The sequence below is a fragment of the Oncorhynchus masou genome, chromosome 31 (assembly GCF_036934945.1).
Source record: "Oncorhynchus masou masou isolate Uvic2021 chromosome 31, UVic_Omas_1.1, whole genome shotgun sequence".
NCBI classification, from domain to species: Eukaryota; Metazoa; Chordata; class Actinopteri; order Salmoniformes; family Salmonidae; genus Oncorhynchus; species Oncorhynchus masou.
In genome coordinates, this window is record NC_088242.1 from 80,955,599 (window position 1) to 80,970,098 (window position 14,500).

General features: G+C 44.4%; 1 protein-coding gene across 1 annotated transcript in view; it reads right to left on the reverse strand.

Moving 5' to 3' along the window:
• The window catches only part of LOC135524539 (protein kinase C-binding protein NELL2a-like), a 104,513-nt gene that overhangs the window by 4,672 nt on the left and 85,341 nt on the right, over nt 1-14,500 (reverse strand). Inside the window, exons 16-18 of the mRNA XM_064952158.1 lie at nt 4,388-4,528; nt 3,425-3,618; nt 2,519-2,695 (exon numbers count right to left, since the gene is read on the reverse strand). Coding sequence (XP_064808230.1) covers nt 2,519-2,695; nt 3,425-3,618; nt 4,388-4,528 — 512 coding nt within the window. The remainder of the gene's footprint in view (nt 1-2,518; nt 2,696-3,424; nt 3,619-4,387; nt 4,529-14,500) is intronic.

The window sequence follows — 14,500 nt, forward strand, 5'->3', positions numbered from 1 at the left end:
CTCTTCTTTTTGATATAAAGACCTTCAATCTACACTGAACAAAAATATAAACTCAACATTCAACAATTTCAATGATTTTACTGAGTTACAGTTCATATAAGGAAATCAGTCAACTGAAATAAATTCATTAGGCCCTAATCTATGGATTTCACATGACTGGGAATAGAGATATGCATCTGTTGGTCACAAACACCTTCAAAAAATAGAGGTAGAGACGTGGATCATAAAACCAGTCAATATCTGGTGAGAGCACCATTTGCTTCATGCAGCACAGCATATCTTGATCAGTTGATCAGGCTGTTGATGGTGGCCTGTTGAATGTTGTCCCACTTCTCTTCAACGGCGTGCAAAGTTGCTGGATATTGGCGGGAACTGGAACACGCTGTTGTTCACGTTGATCCATAACATCCCAAACATGCTCGATGGGTAAAATGTGCCCTGAGTATGCAGGCCATGGAAGAACTGGGACATTTTCAGCTTCCAGAAATTGTGTACAGATAATCATGCTGAAACATGAGGTGATGGCGGCGGATAAATGGCATAACAATGGGCCTCAGGATCGCGTCACGGTTTCTCTGTGCATTCAAATTGCCATCGATAAAATGCAATTGTGTTCATTGTCCAAAGCTTATGCCTGCCCATACCATAACCCCACCGCCACCATAGGGTACTCTGTTCACAATGTAGGAAATCAGAAAACCGCTCGCCCACACGACGCCTTACACACGGTCTGCCATCTCCCTGGTACAGTTGAAACCAGGATTAATCCGCGAATCAGCGTGCCAGTGACGATCAAAGGTGAGAATTTCCCCACTGAAGTCGGCTCCGAACTGCAGTCTGTGTAACATGATAGAGCAGGAGCTCCTGTCCTGTAGATTTTCACTTTAACACTAATCTAGCACACCTGATTCTAATAATTAGCTGGTTGATAAGCTGAATGACATCAGTCAAAACTGGGGTTGGAGCAAAAACCCACAGGAGGGTAGCTCTCCAGGAACAGGGTTGAAGAACCCCGTGATAGAGTATGTGATGTCCTTCAATCACCTTCACATGAGCCCTGGCAGTTGGGTAAATTTCTAAATAGGCCACTCTTTCTCTTAAAAATAATCATGCTTTTAGATCTCAGTACGCTTTACAGAAGATGGTCCTATAAAAATGCATAAATGTTGCAGCATGTTTCAGGAGAATTTCATTTACCGGTGACTTACATTTGGTTTAGGGAGCTTTGCCAGAAATGTTCCTTGGTTAGACAACAGCGTGGCGAACAACAACCATGTTTCAATCCTCCAAATCTAAGGCGAAAATAGTATCCTATACCCATTACGTCTAATACCTATAGTAGCAACTCAGAGATACATACGTCAAAGAGCCATATTCTGTCATTCAAATATTCACAAAAATGCATGTAATTTAAAAGGGAATTTGTATCTTTGTCTTAGAGAATTGCTTGTCCGTTTCCCTGCTGAGCAGAGCAGGGCAGGTATGGTTCTGGCTCTGCTAACTGTTTCAGCATTCAAGGTTCATTTCACGTCGCGGTCACGCTTCTAGATCCCACGCGTATCTCTCGCCATTCTCCTTCACTCCTCTCTTTCGTGTGCTGCTGTTTATACCATTTTGGCTGGTAGCTGTGTTTGTATGTGTGTGTGTGCAACATGATGTATGTGTGTGCATGCATATGTTAATTACAGAAGGAGAGTAAGGTGGGAAGGCTGTATGTGTGGCTACAACATTCTGTTTGATCTGAGGGGAAAAAGAACCAACGGTAATGCCACTCCTCCGAGGGAACGGGCAGGCGGGGGAGAGCTGGCAGAACAACAAAGCTAAAGATGATTTATGGGTCGACGCAAAGGCAGATTGACACAAATGCAGCTAAGTGTTACTTTTATCTGGGAGTGGAATGGCCAGGGTGAATGCCAAGTGTGACATTTGCATTTAATAAACATATGGCTGGTGGTGAAGAGCGTCTGAAAGGCTTATTGAAGGCGGTAGGATGTGATGTTCTGTCAGATTTAGTATGAAATCCTCGTAAAAAAGCCTTCCTGTTGTTTGAACAGCAGGGATGCGGGAACCTAGGAAAAGGTCAACAGTGGAGAGAGTCAATGTAAACAGTGCGCATTTCTCTGAGTAGATTCAATAGAGAACGCTCTTGACACATCGTAATTCAGTTATATATATTGCAGGGCATAGAGACCTGTGGACATAGAAACCTGTATACAGTACACACACACACAGTATCTCCCATACGTGAATCATGAAAGTACTGGTACTGGTATTCCCTGTATATACTGTAGCTCCATTCTTGCGTATTTTATTTTATTCCTCTTGTGTTAGATACTATTTATTATTCTTTTTTTTAAAACTCTGCATTGTTTGGAAAAGTTCATAAGCAAGAAATTCACTGTAAAGTCTACACCAGTGGTATTCAGCGCATGTGATAAATACAATTTGATTTGATTTAAAGCAGAGTCCAGTACACTGTGTTCTATCTATGTATAGGGGGTGTATTATTGGTACTCACCAGACATTGGCACTGCTGGCAGTTCTCCACCCAGGTGTCTCCACTGCCATAGGTCAGCAGCCCGTTCTGGTGCAGACACTGGCTGCTGAGGCGAGGGTCACACTCTGGACAGCAGAACAGGTCAGCTGTCGGGTTCTCACAGTCACACACCATCCTCCTGCACATCACTCGGCCAGTCTGCACAGAGGGGAGGGGGGCGATACACTGTCTGTCAATCAACTGTCAGTAACTTACTTTTTTAAAACTCTGCATTGTTGGTTAAGGGCTCGTAAGTAAGCATTTCTTGTTAAGGTCTACACCTGTTGTATTCAGCGCATGTGACAAATACAATTTGATTTGAACAACTATTGTAAAGTACATAACCCAAACTCAATATTTGCTAGTTGTTGACCTTGGTTATTGGTTGATTACACACACTGAACATTACAAAACAATAACATGTTTACACATTTAACTGTTTGCTCAGATGTTCAATACTACTAATTCTGACAGGCAGGTTCTCAATTTCTCCAATCAATTAAAATGACTAATTTCATTAAAGCTTAATTTCTGCCCTCCTCTTCAATCAAATGAATAATATGATGCTTGATTGTTAAATACCCATACTAATCCTCTATAATCACCTGCAAGCATTCCCATACACCAGACATTATCCAGAAGTAAACGCTAAATGACTAAACATGACAAGACTGTAGCCTAATAATGATTAGATAAATGTTAGGTTTTTTGCTTAATTAAAAACGAAGTTTTCCAAATAACTGGTTCTAGACACATCTAAATTCTTCAGACCTGTATTAATCATATAACTAACTGAATTAATAAAGTCATCATAATGCTTTACATCAACCAATAGGTCGCCCCTGACCTGATCATAGTTTTTTTCACCCATCATCCTCTCTGTCTCACCTGACAAGAGCAGACTGAGCACCTATCATTGTCCAGCACCCAGATCTGTCCATTGTGTTTGACTTTGTTGTCATGAATACAGTCTCCGGTGCAGTTCCTCCCGTGGGGGCACCTGCAGTCATAGCCCCCCTCTAAGTTGAAGCACACCGTGTCATTGGCACAGGTGTTCCTCCCTGTCTTGCATTCATTGATATCTGTAGGGAGCCAGAGAGATGACTTCAGGCATATGCTCAACAGAGGTCAAATGCTGTAGGTCATGCTTAAATTCACATGCATCTTCCTGCTTTAAAAAATACAAAGGAAGCACATGTATTATATTCTAACAGCTCTCAGCCTCAGTAAACTAAAGTGGGCTTTCTTGTCAAAACACTTCGTAATTTCGTCCCCCCAGAGACCATTTTTCATCAAATTAAAACTGCAGTTGGCTTTGTTCTTCACAATATGTTCACCTCTCTGACAGTCTCTGATGTGCTCTGTGTGGATCGGCTAGACTTGACAGGTAACATTTGTCTATAGCGCAGACAGACAGACACAGAGCTGTAGTACGGTCACTACTGAGGCGTAACTGCATAAGGGTTTCCCTCCATTTTGACATGTGACAAGCTCTTGGCAGGCAGCTTCAGAGAATGTTCCAGAAAGATTGAATGAGCAGTAAAACGCAGACAGGGATTTTGAGGAAAATGTAATGGCATGTCCAGTCCAAACATATTGTTACCCACACCCGACAGCAAAAACAACTGGTCAAAAGAAGACCAAGGACATTTCTAGTTCTGCAATGGTTAGATGTGCTGCTATGATCAATGTTAGAATACACTAGACTAGAATCATGGAAAAACAAACTAGTTTGTAGGTATACTCTATGTGATATCAATATAAATTATCATATGTGACAAGGTGAATAAAGATTGCCTACAACCGCAATGTTTCTTTTGGTCTTGTGATGAAAGGAGTGAATCAACTCACCTATGCACGACTCCCCATTAGTAGAGAACAAGCCGTTGTCGTGGTAGCCATCCAGACACTCGCAGTGGTACCACCCGGGCAAGTTGACACAGATGGCTTTGTCATCACACTCCACGAAACCATGAAAACACTCATCGATGTCTGTCAGAGGGAGGGGGGGGGGATGGGGGGGAGAGAGAGCAGTGAGGACTAGAACTCATCTCCCTAAGTTTGGAACAGCGTATCGAATTTAGCTTCATTCTTGCCTGACAGGCATTTTCAACATTGACCGTGACAATTTATATAGACTACTTGACCATCCATTTATTACAAAGGAATGAGGTGCAAATAAATTAAACATCTCAAATCAACTGGATTTATGTGAGTACTGAAAAAGAAGATGCCCTAATATTTCAACAAATATTTAATTAGACTGGCTTGGCCAGATGAGAGAAGCTTAGCTAGTGATTACAGGATTGGGGCTAAATGTAAGGGCCCAGGTTGCAGAGTGATTAAATGTGTCTGTGTAGGCACGGATGGATTTTTTATGATTGTGTGCGTGTGTGATGCATTATCAGAGTCCCTCATTATGATAATTGCCCTGTACTATCAGTGACCTTCCCATTCAATTCCCCCAGAGTCCAGACAGAATAGAACCCATCAGGATCCCCTGGAGGGCCCAGGTCAGGCCTCCTCGTCCCCTCATCCACTCCTCTACTCCTTCCCTCCATTCTCCTTTCCTTTCCTCTCTGCTCTTCCCCTTACTCCCCTCCCCTTCCGTCTCCTCTCCCTTCCTCTACTCTTGTCCTCTCCCTCTGCCACAGCAGTAATAGGATTAAGATCTATTGGCTAATGAGCATTCACCCGTTTAAAATCATTTAACCAGCAGAAATGTTGTGGATATTAGGCACTTATCAGGGATAATTAACCCAAATTACATATTGGTTTCCTTACACTGTAAGCAGTCTATGGACACGGTTTGACAGCAATCCAGGATTTTGGTTTACTTTGTTTCCAAATGCTAATGTTTTAGGATTTGTGGCAAACATCTCATCCAAGTCTTGGTACATGTTATCGTGTCCAAATCTTCAAAAAGTATCTAAAATTGATTGTGAAACTCAGTCACTTACAGTGCATTTGGATAGTATTCTGACCCCTTGACTCTTTCCATATTGTGTTACATTACAGATTTATTCTAAAATGTATTATATTCCTCTACAGACAATACCCCATAATAACAAAGCAAAAACAGGTTTAGACATTTAAGCAAATGTATAACAAATAAAAAACTTTAATATTACATTTGCATAAGTATTCCGACTATTTACTCAGTACTTTTTTGAAGCACCTTTGGCAGCTATTATAGCCTCGGGTCTTCTTGGTTATGACACTTCAAGCTTGATACACCTGTATTTGGGGAGTTTCTCCCATTCTTCTCTGCAGATCCTCTCAAGTTCTGTCAGGTTGGTTGAGGAGCGTCGCGGCACAGCTATTATCAGGTCTCTCCTGAGATGTTCAGGTGGGTTCAGGTCTAGGCTCTGGCTGGGCCACTCAAGGACAGAGACCTGTAACAAAGCAACTCCCGCATTGCCTTGGATTTGTGCTTAGGGCCGTTGTCCTGTTGGAAGGTGAACCTTCACCCCAGTCTGAGGTCCAAAGGGCTCTGGAGCAGGTTTTAATCAAGGATCTCTCTGTACTTTGCTCTGTTCATCTTTCCAACGATCATGACTATTCTCCCAGACCCTGTGGCTGAAAAACATCCCCACAGCATGATGATGCTGCCATCACCATGCTTCACCGTAGGGATGGTGCCAGGTTTCCTCCAGACGTGACACTTGGCATTCAGGCCAAAGAATTCAATCTTGGTTTCACCAGACCAGATAATCTTGTTTCTCATGGTCTGAGAGTCCTTTAGGTGCCTTTTGGAAAACTCCAAGCTGACTGTCATGTGCCTTTTACTGAGGAGTGGCTTTCGTCTGGCCACTCTACAATAAAGGCCTGATTGGTGGAGTGCTGCAGAGATGGTCGTGCTTCTGGAAGGTTCTCCCATCCCCACAGAGGAGGTCTGGAGTTCTGTCAGAATGACCCCTCTCCCCCGATTGCTCACTTTGGCCGGGCGGCCAGCTCTAGGAAGAGTCCTGGTTGTTCCAAACTTCTTCCATTTTAAGAATGATGGAGGCCACTGTGTTCTTGGGGACCTTCAATGCTGCAGAAATGCTTTGGTACCCTTCCCCAGATCTGTGCCTCGACACAATGCTGTCTCGGATGCTCTACCGAGGATTCCTTCGACCTCATGGCTTGGTTATATAGACAGGTGCGTGCCTTTCCAAATCATGTCCAATCAATTGAATTTACCACAGGTGGACTCCAATCAAGTTGTAGAAACATCTCAAGGATAATGGAAACAGGATGCACCTGAGTCTCATAGCAAAGGGTCTGAATACTTATGTAAATAAGGTATCTGTTTTTTAGATACATTTGCAAACAATATTTTATCAATTTTTGAAAGAAGTGTGGAAAAAAGTGGAAAAAGTCAAGGGGTCTGAATACTTTCCGATTGCACTGTATAGATGATTTGATCTGTGTGTGCGAAAAATGCTAATATCGGCACCATGAATTGGATTTGTGTCACAATGTAGGAAAAAGGCATGTACAGTAAGACAAACTATGTTGAGAATACAGTATGTATATACACTGCTCAAAAAAATAAAGGAAACACTAAAATAACACAATCTAGATCTGAATGAATGAAATATTCTTATTAAATACATTTTTCTTTACATAGTTGAATGTGCTGACAACAAAATCACACAAAAAATTATCAATGGAAATCAAATTTATCAACCCATGGAGGTCTGGATTTGGAGTCACACTCAAAATTAAAGTGGAAAACCACACTACAGGCTGATCCAACTTTGATGTAATGTCCTTAAAACAAGTCAAAATGAGGCCCAGTAGTGTGTGTGGCCTCCACGTGCCTGTATGACCTCCCTACAATGCCTGGGCATGCTCCTGATGAGGTGGCGGATGGTCTCCTGAGGGATCTCTTCCCAGACCTGGACTAAAGCATCCGCCAACTCCTGGACAGTCTGTGGTGCAACGTGGCGTTGGTGGATGGAGCGAGATATGATGTCCCAGATGTGCTCAATTGGATTCAGGTCTGGGGAACGGGCGGGCCAGTCCATAGCATCAATGCCTTCCTCTTGCAGGAACTGCTGACACATTCCAGCCACATGAGGTCTAGCATTGTCTTGCATTAGGAGGAACCCAGGGCCAAGCGCACCAGCATATGGTCTCACAAGGGGTCTGAGGATCTCATCTCGGGTACCTAATGGCAGTCAGGCTACCTCTGGTGAGCACATGGAGGGCTGTGCGGCCCCCCAAAGAAATGCCACCCCACACCATGACTGACCCACCGCCAAACCGGTCATGCTGGAGGTTGTTGCAGGCAGCAGAACGTTCTCCACGGCGTCTCCAGACTCTGTCACGTCTGTCACATGTGCTCAGTGTGAACCTGCTTTCATATGTGAAGAGCACAGGGCGCCAGTGTCGAATTTGCCAATCTTGTTGTTCTCTGGTAAATGCCAAACGTCCTGCACGGTGTTGGGCTGTAGGCACAACCCCCACCTGTGGACGTCGGGCCCTCATACCACCCTCATGGAGTCTGTTTCTGACCGTTTGAGCAGACACATGCACATTTGTGGCCTGCTGGAGGTCATTTTGCAGGGCTCTAGCAGTGCTCCTCCTGCTCCTCCTTGCACAAAGGCGGAGGTAGCGGTCCTGCTGCTGGGTTGTTGCCCTCCTACGGCCTCCATGTCTCCTGATGTACTGGCCTGTCTCCTGGTAGTGCCTCCATGCTCTGGACACTACACTTACAGACACAGCAAACCTTCTTGCCACAGCTCGCATTGATGTGCCATCCTGGATGAGCTGCACTACCTGGGCCACTTGTGTGGGTTGTAGTCTCCGTCTCATGCTATCACTAGAGTGAAAGCACCGCCAGCATTCAAAAGTGACCAAAACATCAGCCAGGAAACATAGGAACTGAGAAATAGTCTGGTCACCACCTGCAGAACCACTCCTTTATTGGGGGTGTCTTGCTAAATGCCTATCATTTCCACCTGTTGTCTATTCCATTTGCACAACAGCATGTGAAATTTCTTGTCAATCAGTGTTGCTTCCTAAGTGGACAGTTTGATTTCACAGAAGTGTGATTGACTTGGAGTTACATTGTGTTGTTTAAGTGTTCCCTTTATTTTTTTGAGCAGTGTATAAAGTAAATAATCAAATAGTTATTTTTCAGAGATCATTTACATTTTAACAGAATAATGATGCAGGAATGCAAATCTCATCTGTTCCTAACTACAGAAACGATTTCAGAAAAATAAACATTACGTAGACATTATTAAAGTGACCAGTGTTCAATGACTCTGTACATAGGGTAGGAGTCTCTAAGGTGCAGGGCGGGGTACTGGGCGGAGGCCGGATACTGATGACTGTTTAACAGTCTGATGGCCTGGAGATAGAAGCTGTTTTCCTTCTCTCTGTCCCAGTTTTGATGCACCTGTACTGTCTCCGCCTGCTACATGGTAGCAGGGTGAACAGGCCATGGCTCGGGTAGCTGAAGTCCTTGATGATCTTCTTGGGCTTTCTTTGACACCAGGTGCTGTAGATGTCCTGTAGGGCAGGGAGTGTGTCCCTGGTGATGCGTTGGGCGGACCACACTACCCTCAGGAGAGCCCTGCGGTTGCGGACAGTGCAGTTGCCGTACCAGGCCATGATACAGCCTGACAGAATGCTCTCGACGATGCATCTGTAGAAGTCTTTGCCGAATTTCTTCAGCCTCTTGAGTTTGAAGAGGCTCTATGGCACCGCCTTCACCACAGTGTCAGGATGGGGGGACTATTTTAGTTTCCCAGTGATGTGCACACAGAGGAATTCGAAGCTTTTGACCCTCTCCACTGCGGCCCAGTCCCTAGCATAAGACTGCCAAGGCTCTCACCTCCTCCCTGTAGGCTTTCTCATCTTTGTTGGTAAACAGGCTGTTGTGTTGTCAGCAAACTTGATGATTGAGTTGGTGACGTGCGTTTCCATGCGGTCATGACCGAACAGTGAGTACAGGAGGAAGCTGACCACGCACCTCTGTGGGGCCCCCATGTTGAGGATCAGTGTGGCGGTGTTGCTGCCAAACTTCACCACCTGGGGTCATCTAGTCACGAAGTCTAGGACCCAGTTGCAAAGAGAGGGGTTCAGATCCAGGGCCCTGAGCTTAGTGATGCGCTTGGAGGGCAGTGTGCAGTCCAATGGCGATTGCATCGTCCGTAGATCTGTTGGGGCGGTATGGAAATTGTAGTGAGTCTAGGGTGTCAGATAAGGTGGAGGTTATATGTTCCTTAACTAGCCTCTCAAAGCACTTCATTATGACAGAAGTGAGTGCTTCCGGGCGATAGTCATTTAGTTAAGTTACCTTTGCTTTCTTGGGAACAGGAACAATGGTGGACATCTTGAAGCAAGTGGGGACAACATACTGGGATAGGAAGAGATTGAATATGTATGTAAACACTCCAGCCAGCTGTACTGTCGTTTTGCATCTTTGATTTCCTCACGGAGGTCCTCGCTGGTCTGTTTGTACATGTCCATGTTGCCAGTCACCTTCTGGTGGATAAATGTGGTGGTTTACGATTTCAGTTTTGCCAAATGCTGCCATCTATCCACGTTGTTTGGTTTGGATAAGTTCTAAATGTCACAGTAAGAATAACATCTTCTATGCACTTCTTGATGAATCCAGTCACTGAGTCAGTGTATACATTGATACTATTCCCAGAGGCAACCAGTGATCAAAACAATCCTGAAGCATAGATACCGATTGTTCAGACCAAGTAGAACAAGACCTTACCACGGGTGCTTCCTGTTTAAGCTTCTGCTTATAGGCGGGGCAGAGCAGGATAGAGGCGTGATTTGATTTGCCGCATGGGAGGGCCTTGCAGTTGTCCCGGAAGTGAGAGTAACAATGGTCAAGCGTGTTGGTAGAAATTTGGGAGTGTTTTCCTCAGATTTCCTTTATCAAAGACCCCAGCTACAATAAATGTGGCCTCAGGAATTGCGGTTTCCAGTTTGCACAAAGTCAAATCAATCAAATTGTATTGTATTTGTCACATTCTTCGTAAATAACAGGTGTAGACTAATAGTGAAATGCTTACTTACGGCTCCTTTTCCAACAATGCAGCGTGAAAGATAATATACAGTACCATTCAAATGTTCGGATACACCTACTCATTCTAGCATTTTTCTTTATTTGGACTATTTTCTACATTGTAGAATAATATTGAAGACATCAAAACTATGAAATAATATGGAATCATGTAGTACTGAAAAAAAGTGTTAAATCAAAATATATTTTATATTTGAGATTCTTCAAAGAAGCCACCCTTTGCCTTAAAGACATCTTTGAACACAACCCTGGGGTTTTGGGCGGTGCAGTTGCCGTACCAGGTGGTGATACAGTCCGACAGCATGCTCTCAATTGTGCATCTGTAAACGTTTTAGGTGACAAGCCACATTTCTTCAGTGTTTTGAGGTTGAAGAGGTGCTGTTGTGCCTTCTTCACCACACTGTCTGTGTGAGGAGGACCATTTTAGTTTGTCCGTGATGTGCCGAGGAACTTAAACCTTTCTACCTTCTCCACTGCTGTCCTGTCGATGTGGATAGGGGAGTGCTCCCTCTGCTGTTTCCTGAAGTCCATGATCATCTGTTTTGTTGACGTTGAGTGAGAGGTTGTTTTCCTGACACCACACTCCGAGTGCCCTCACCTCCTCCCTATAGGCTGTCTCGTCATTGTTGGTAATCAAGCCTACTATAGCTGTGTCATCTGCAAACTTGATGATTGAGTTGGAGGAGTGCATGGCCAAGCAGTCATGGGTGAACAGGGAGTACAGGAGAGCGTTGAGCACGCACCCTTGTGGGGCCCCAGTGTTATTTCACCTTTATTTCAACAAGGAACACAGCCTGAGACCAAGGTCTCCTTTACAGCTGGGCCCGGCGTATACATATACAGTTTAAGTACAATGATTAAGAAATTACACAAGACAAACAAAACGATCACAGATAACACAAAACAAATACAGCAGTAGATTGTTACATTTATACCTAGGTTATTCTCCTAATAGCACAAGAACTTGTATTCCCCAAAGAAGTTACAATACAAAAATAAAACTCCTCCAATAACTGTTTAAAATGGGCAAGGGGGACAAGAGTCTCAAGTTTAAATTTGGTCTGCAAGCTATTCTATAAGCAAGGAGTGTAACAGGAAAAGGCAGCCAACTCTGTGGAGATCACAGGGGCCTCAAGTGTAATCCATGCTTGAGACCTGGTTTTATGGATTATAATTATAATGTTGATGAGTGATGATAAATAAGAAGGTAGTTTATTCAGAAGTGCTTTATAGTCAAAAAGGAGAGCATGTTGTTCTCATCTCATGGACAGCGAAGTCCAACTCACAATTGGTCATGTCCCAGTCCGTGTGATCAAAACAATCTTGAAGTGTGGACTCCGTGGTGAGTTCTGTAGCTAGCACCCATAATAAACCTAAGTGTGCAATTTTATTTTACTAGGCAAGTCAGTTAAGAACAAATTCTTATTTTCAATGATGGCCTAGGAACAGTGGGTTAAACTGTCTGTTCAGGGGCAGAACGACAGATTTGTACCTTTTCAGCTTGGGGGTTTGAACTTGCAACCTTCTGGTTACTAGTCCAACGCTCTAACCACTGGGCTACCCTACCGCTCCAAAATGATAAGTAGCATCCAGCAGTTTCAGTGTGGATGCCGTAGCATGCATGTAGATAATATCCCCACAATCTGTAACAGACAAAAGTAGCTTGAGGATCAGCAAGGTGGAGATGTTGTTTCCTACCTTCACCACCTGGGGGCGGCCCATAAGGAAGTCCAGGACCCAATTGCACAGGGCGGGGTTGAGACCCATGGCCTCAAGCTTAATGATGAGCTTGGCGGGTACTATGCTGGTGTTGAATGCCGAGCTGTTGTCAATGAACAGCATTCTTACATAGATATTCCTCTTGTTCAGATGGGATAAGGCAGTGTGCAGTGTTTTGGCAATTGCATCTTCTGTGGACCTATCGGGGCAGTACGCAAATTGAAGTGGGTCTAGGGTGATAGGTAAGGTGGAGGTGATATTATCCTTGACTAGTTACCTTTGCCTTCTTGGGTACAGTAACAATGGTGGCCATATTGAAGCTTGTGGGGACAGCAGACTGGGATAGGGAGAGATTGAATATGTCCGTAAACAAAACAGCCAGCTGGTTTGTGCATGCTCTGAGAACGTGGCTAGGGATGCCGTGCGGGCAGGCAGCCTTGCAAGGGTTAACACATTTAAAATGTCTTACTTCGGCCAGGGAGAAGAAGAGCCCACAGTCCGTGTTAGCGGGCCGCATCAGTGGCACTGTATTCTCCTCAAAGCGGGAAAATGTGTTTAGTTTTTCTGGAAGCAAGACATCGGTGTCTATGACGTGGCTGGTTTTCTTTTTGTAGTCGGCGATTTTCTGTAGACCCTGCCATACACGTCTCGTGTCTGAGCTATTGAATTGGGACTCCACTTTGTCTCTATACTAACATTTCGCTTATTTGATTGCCTTGCAGAAGGAATAAGTACACCGTTTGTATTCATCCATATTCCCAGTCACCTTTCCATGGTTAAATGTGGTGGTTCGCGCTTTCAGTTTTGCGCAAATGCCGCCATCTGTCCACGGTTTCTGGTTAGGGTAGGTTTTAATAGTCACAGTGGGTACAACATCTCCTATGCACTTCTTTAAACTCACTCACTGAATCAGCGTATAAATCAATATTATTCTCTGAGGCTACCTCCGGGCATGTCCCAGTCCGTGTGATCAAAACAATCTTGAAGTGTGGATTCTGATTGGTCAGCCCAGTGTAGCATAGTCCTTAGCACGGGTACGTCTTGTTTGAGTTTCTGCCAATAGGAAGGGAGGAGCAAAATGGAGTCTTGGTCAGATTTGCCAAAAGGAGGGCGGGGGAGGGCCTTTTATGCATCATGGAAGTAGCAGGGATCCAGTTTTATGCCAGCGCTACAATCAATATGCTGATAGAATTTAGGTAGCCTTGTTCTCAAATGTGGTTTGTTAAAATCCCCAGCTACAATAAATGCAGCCTCAGGACATATGGTTTCCAGTTTGCATAAAGTCCATTGAAGTTCCTTGAGGGCCATCGTGGTATCGGCTTGAGGGGGGTATATACACGGATGTGACAATAACCGAAGAGAATTCTCTTGTGAGATAATACGGTCAGCATTTGATTTTCAGGGATTCTAGGTCAGGTGAACAAAAGGACTTGAGTTCCTGTATTTTGTTACAATTACACCATGAGTCGTTAATCATGAAACATACATCCCGCCCTTCTTCTTCCTGGAGAGATGTTTACTCCTGTCGGCACGATGCACTGAGAATCCCGGTGAATGTACTGACTCCGACAACATATCACGATAGAGCCATGTTTCTGTGAAACATAGTATGTTACAATCCCTGATGTCTCTCTGGAAAGCAACCCTAGCCCTAATTTTGTCTATCTTGTTATCTAGAGACTGGACATTAGTGGGTAATATACTCGGAAGCTTTGGGTGGTGTGCGAAAACTGCAAAATTCGCTATGAACTCATAGCGAGGTGGCACTCTCTGTCGGCGCCATCTTGGTTAGTGCCTGGTATGGCAACTGCTCACCCCCCGACCGCAAGGCACTACAAAAGGTAGTGCATACGGCCCAGTACATCACTGGGGCCAAGCTTCCTGCCGTACAGGACCTCTACACCAGGCGGTGTCAGAGGAAGGCCCAAAAATTGTCAAAGACTCCAACCACCCTGGACATAGACTGTTCTCTCTGCTACCGCACGACAAGCGGTACCGGAGCACCATGTCTAGGGGTGTGCTTTGCTGGTGACACTGTCAGTGATTTATTTAGAATTCAAGGCACACTTAAACAGCATGGCTACCACAGCATTCTGCATCGATACGCCATTCCATCTGGTTTGTGCTTAGTGGGACTATCATTTGTTTTTCAACAGGACAATAACCTAAAACACCTCCAGGCTGTGTAAGTGCTATTTGACCAA